This window comes from Sinocyclocheilus anshuiensis, unplaced genomic scaffold (genome assembly GCF_001515605.1).
Source record: "Sinocyclocheilus anshuiensis isolate Anshui unplaced genomic scaffold, SAMN03320099.WGS_v1.1 scaffold702, whole genome shotgun sequence".
Classification (NCBI taxonomy): domain Eukaryota; kingdom Metazoa; phylum Chordata; class Actinopteri; order Cypriniformes; family Cyprinidae; genus Sinocyclocheilus; species Sinocyclocheilus anshuiensis.
The window spans coordinates 1,100,683-1,106,011 of NW_015548184.1; the positions used below are offsets into that span (position 1 = coordinate 1,100,683).

A 5,329-nucleotide genomic window follows, 5' to 3' on the forward strand; every position below is an offset into this window, starting at 1 on the left:
TTGACGCGCTGTTAGATTTTTGGAGAGGTGCACGTCAGGCTACGGCGTATGGGTGTGCGTCTATGCGTAAGCTACGGCGTAGGTCCGACGCAGAAGTATAAATCAGCCTTTAATCTTTCTATTTCAGGACTTATGGGAGCTCTGTATAGGTACTATCAGAGGGACGCCTCTGACTGCACATGTGTGGCTCTGTGCTGAGACTGATCACTACTCCTCATCGGAGGGGGACAAAGGTTGGGGATGTGGCTACAGAAACTTCCAGATGCTTCTTTCATCTTTGCATAGGATGGAGCAGTATAAACTTTTACCTGGTATAACATCAGTAACATCATGTTATTCTCTTGGCTGCATGTTGATTTTCTTTGTAACAGTACCCATCATAAAATTTTCCCTCGCAGTTTCAGTTCCCAGCATTCCGAGAGTGCAAGCCTTAATTGAGGAGGCTTGGGGTCAAGGTGCTGATCCTCAGGGTGCTTCACACTTCAACCATCGACTGCAGGGGACACGGGCTTGGATAGGAGCTACAGAAATCTATGCAGTTCTCACCTCCCTTAGTGTGAAGTACGTACTGAAACCCCAAGTTTACATTCACACACTACTGTTCAAAGGTTTGGGGTCAGAAAGATAAATATATGTAAATTTTCTGCTCATCAAAGACTCCTGAAAACATGTATCGAGGCTTTCTCTAATTAAATATTAAGTAGCACAACATTGGGAACAATAAGAAGTTTTTCATGAGCACCACAGCATCACATCAGAATGATTTGTGCTTGTGCAAATTCAGCTTTGCCATCACAGGGATAAATTACATTTAAAAAATATTAAAATAGAAAACAGTTATTTTAACTAGAAAAAAAAATTGCAATAATATTTTACTGTATTTTTGATCAAATAAATGTAGCGTTGGTGAGAGATTTCTTTCAAAAACATAAAAAAAAAATCAAACCAACCTCAAACTTTTGAATAGTTGCAAACATGTAAATAGCTTAAATATTATTAATTTCACATCTTAACTTTACATAAAAATTTTTAGAGCCCAAATTATGGATTTTCACAAGCCCACTGGCCCAGGAGACACACACCCCAGACTGTTTGAGTGGGTGAAACAGTGTTTCTCACATTCTGCCAGTAGGGGTGCAAGACTGCCACCCAAAATAGTGCAGACGACATTACCACCTATACACCTCCAGCACCAAGGTATTTCAAGATTTCTCTTGTAAAAAAACAACAGCCCTTTAATTAAAATAGAGTGAATTTATTCTCCCTCGTGACATTCAAGATAGCATTATCCTCATAGAAACAGACTTGCCTTTATAAGATGACATACGTGTTATCCTGTCTTTATGATTAGGCCACAGTCGCTCTATAGTAGGAGTGGAACAGAAAGTAAATGGCAACCTATGCCTGCTCCTCTTCGATCCGGGGTGTGTACCAAGGGAAATGAGGAAGGTGCTGTCACAGGATACAGCAGCTACCATGGTACGACGTGTGCGCAAATTCCCCGGTAGCCTAAAACACAGACAGTATCAAGTGGTTGCTGTAGAAGGGCTGTTAACGCCTGAAGAGAAACAGGTAATTTTGGCTTCAGGAATTCATTGCAGGAATTCAAGTTATGTATTACATTTGGACATATCGTATCTGTAGTCTTTGTTAGACTGTTGACATATTTTTGGCATGTTTGTGTCTTTCAGAGCCGCATTCTTAATTCAAGGACACTATGTGCTGAGAAAATTCCTTGATGGAATTGTCCACATCTGCTGGCTGCAATTTTATCTACTATTCCTGCTACTTTTATCAACTAGTCCCTTTAAACAGACTGAAAAACTGTATTTTTGTATAAATGTCAATAAAAAATAACAGAGTTTTATCTGACTTGCTGCACAATTAGTCAGCTATTATTACTTATGATGTGAGTCTTCAGTTTTTAGATTTTGATTCATTGAATAATCAGCTCGTTTTGTTTTTAAACTACAGTTGTATGCATATGGTACAGTATCTATTGTCGGCACCATCAGTGGTCAAGGGATGTTTGTCAGCCTTATGCATTCTGAAGAAATCTGAACTTTAAGCATCCCACTCCTTTTTCCCACCCCACAGGCCAAATTCAAGTCATTTACAGATCCTCCCCTCCTTTCTCTGTTTTCTGATCAAATGTGTTAAAATACACCTCCTGATTTAATCAGGGCAGACAACCTACAAGTCACAGGACGGATTGGCATCTCACGGTCACTACAGAGGAGCGAGAGAGACAGAGATGGCAGGTAAGCAAACCGCATGGTTGAACTAACCAGGAAGGCAGCACACTACAGTTTAGGACTAACACTAACACTAACACACATCTTACGGTTAATGTACAAAAAATTAGCACGGAGAACCAGAATTCTCTCACAGATTATTTTTTTCTATCACAAACATCTGCTGCCACAAAGATGGCGTTTCATTACTTGATTTCTTCCTCAGACTTTACAATAAGGTTCAGTTTCGTAACGTTAGTTAACCACATTAAAATTAACAGTTAAAAAACTAAATGATTTATTAATCTTAGTAAATGTTAAGTTTCAACATTTACACACATTAAAGTTGCGTGGAACTGATCTAAAATTAACTTACAATGAGCGGTTGTATTTTCAAATGCCGTTTGCCCCTTATTCATCACGAATGGGCTACTATATGTAAATTAGCTGATAAGTATCAATAACGGTGGTCTGTGGTGGAGAAAACGCTTAACGTAACACCGAGTTGTGTTTATAGTTTGATTCCGTTTGTAAAAAGGGACGCAGATCGTTTTTCATGTTTAACATTGCAAAATTAAATGGCTTTAGTAACTTACATAGTTAAAAAAAACCGCGTTTAAAAATGTGAGACACAGCGCAGTAAAATGGGGGGGGGGGACAAAGTCTCGAGGCGTTTAAAAAGTTTCACTAACTCTGATTTGAAGTTGAACGCGCTTTTGTAACGTCGAAGAGATGAGAAGCACGAGAGCAAAGGTCAAACACTTGACTTCCGCCAAGCCAATCCCCTTGTCCAAGGAGCGGTATTCGAGGGTTAGTGTATCCCATCATGCATCATGTTCCGGAAATAAATCGTGAGACTTTTTGCCAAGATCGCGCGAGAGGTCACGGAAATGAAAATGATTCGTTCAGATTCGTTCACTGATTCGTTCAGTGACCATTTCTTCATATTACATAAATACGCCAGCAGGTGGCGAAAAAGAGTGTCTTATGTGTTATGTCTTAAAGGGGTCATATGATGCTGCTAAAAAGAACAGAACACACACGACATGGAGGCGGAAACAACAAAACTACAGCGAGAATAAAAGTTAGCCTTCTTTCTTTGCGTGAACATTTGGGCGGTGTTATGCAAATCTTCCCAAATAGCGACGTAGATATGTGGGGGCGTGTTAGAACCAGCCGTTTTAGGTAGGCGTGGCTGACTCAACTTTTATAAAGAATATCTCTTTGGATTTGAGACTTTAGTCTTTGCAACTTTACAGATCTTCTTTATGCACCAAGAGCTTGTAACACTCTAAAGAGAAAGGAAAAATTTAAATCGCATCATATGACCACTTTAAGTCAACGCACGTATTTACTTATTACAAAAAACTGATTTGGCTTTATTAAAATGTGTGCATAATCTACTCATTAAATAAATAAAGTCTAAATAAGTTGTTCAGATGACCAAAGCACAGGGTTTTCTTGCATAATTAACATTTTCATTGTTTGGTCAGACATTTACACATTCATAAATCGGGGATTAAACGTTGAGTTATGTTCTGTATGCCAAATATGAATATATAAACAAGTTTATTTGCACAGTACCTATAACTGCGCTTTGCATCCGCTTTCTGCCGATTGCTGATCGAGATTGACATGCTTAATGGCCGACTGGACCCGGTACACTCTCATTCATTTCGTTCACGAACGAGATGTACCAGTTCAGTCATTTCATTCACGAACGAGATGTACCAGTTCATTCAACTCGTTCACGAAGGACATTTACCAGTTCAGTCATTTCATTCACGAACAAGATGTACCAGTTCGGTCATTTCATTCACGAACGAGATGTACCAGTTCAGCGGTTCTCAATTCCAGTCCTCGCGTACCCTCGCTCTGCATGTTTTGCATGTCTCTCTTTATCTAGAGAGAAGAGTATCATAGAGACTTAGGGCTGGACTTTTTTGATTCGGGACAGTATGCAACCACTTTGTTAACACACCTGATTCAGATCATCATCTCGTTAGAAGTGAGCTCCGTGCATGAATGGTGTTCCGATTGACATGCTCCCTACACAGTGTCCATTGCTCCCATTAGCAGGGGAAATCCGTTGAAGTTTACTTCACTTCGGAATATTCATTTACAGATTTGCGCTGCGCCGCTGCCTGCAGCGTCTTCACACACATACGTGAAGCGTGAAGTGAGACATAATATACCTCTGTAAATAAATACAATTTAAATTCACGTCTCGCACACTTAAATGCCCTTTGTATGGTGTGTTCCGATTGACATGGTCCCTACACAGTGTCCATTGTCCCCTACTCCCGGAGCAGGGGAAATCCGTTGAAGTTTACTTCACTTCGGAATATTCATTTAAAGATTTGCGCTGCGCCGCTGCCTGCAGCGTCTTCACACACATACGTGAAGCGTGAAGTGAGACATAATATACCTCTGTAAATAAATACAATTTAAATTCACGTCTCGCACACTTAAATGCCCTTTGTATGGAACATATACGCTCCATTCAAACTGGAATCATGGCGGAATATCCGGTAATGTCCACTTCGCAGGGCACTTACAGTCAAATATAACAAACGTCTGAAGCAATAAGAGAAACATACAAAATATGCAGAGCAGGGGTATGCTAAGACTGGAATTGAGAACCGCTTTTCAACTCGTTCACGAACGACATGTACCAGTTCGGTCATTTCGTTCACGAACGAGAAGATCTCTCTCATTCAGACTCGAAAGAAACTCGGTCAGTGAAGGGCTTCTTCTTCTTCTTCTTGTTTTATGGCGAATAACTCCTTAGGAGCATTATCGCCACTGCAGTGAAGGGCGTATTCGTTCACTACATTCAACAAATCACATGCTCCGTCACATCTCATACTCGAAGGCTATTGGCTCGAGGTTTAGTCATTCTTTGACAGCAGGGCTGGATTGGTAATCGGGCATACCGGTTATTTTCCCGGTGGGCCGACAGAAGTTTTTTTTTTGCCGATGACCATCACGCACGGACAGCGAGCAGCCAGTGGCCCATTGGTTTGTCTCCTGTATTGACATCGTAAACATCCAATCACAATGCGCTATAGACGGAGGATGAAGGATTTTGCTCC

At 40.6% G+C, this 5,329-nt stretch overlaps 3 protein-coding genes across 4 annotated transcripts in view; 2 read left to right on the top strand and 1 right to left on the bottom strand.

Annotated features, from left to right (window-relative positions):
- The window catches only part of LOC107704934 (importin subunit alpha-6), a 15,163-nt gene extending 13,789 nt beyond the window's left edge, over positions 1–1,374 (bottom strand). For both annotated transcript variants that reach the window (XM_016507998.1, XM_016507997.1), the window contains exon 1: positions 1,310–1,374. In XM_016507998.1, the coding sequence (XP_016363484.1) occupies positions 1,310–1,325 (16 nt within the window). In that variant the 5' untranslated portion in view covers positions 1,326–1,374. The remainder of the gene's footprint in view (positions 1–1,309) is intronic.
- LOC107704933 (zinc finger with UFM1-specific peptidase domain protein-like) overlaps positions 1–1,824 on the top strand; it is a 5,968-nt gene extending 4,144 nt beyond the window's left edge. The window contains 6 exon segments of the mRNA XM_016507995.1: positions 128–176; positions 178–311; positions 399–561; positions 1,034–1,197; positions 1,352–1,572; positions 1,692–1,824. Coding sequence (XP_016363481.1) covers positions 128–176; positions 178–311; positions 399–561; positions 1,034–1,197; positions 1,352–1,572; positions 1,692–1,739 — 779 coding nt within the window. The 3' untranslated portion in view covers positions 1,740–1,824.
- Positions 1,825–2,167: 343 nt separating this feature from the next.
- The window catches only part of LOC107704935 (amine sulfotransferase-like), a 9,139-nt gene continuing 5,977 nt past the window's right edge, over positions 2,168–5,329 (top strand). Inside the window, exon 1 of the mRNA XM_016508000.1 lies at positions 2,168–2,261. Within this exon, the coding sequence (XP_016363486.1) occupies positions 2,255–2,261 (7 nt within the window). The 5' untranslated portion in view covers positions 2,168–2,254. The remainder of the gene's footprint in view (positions 2,262–5,329) is intronic.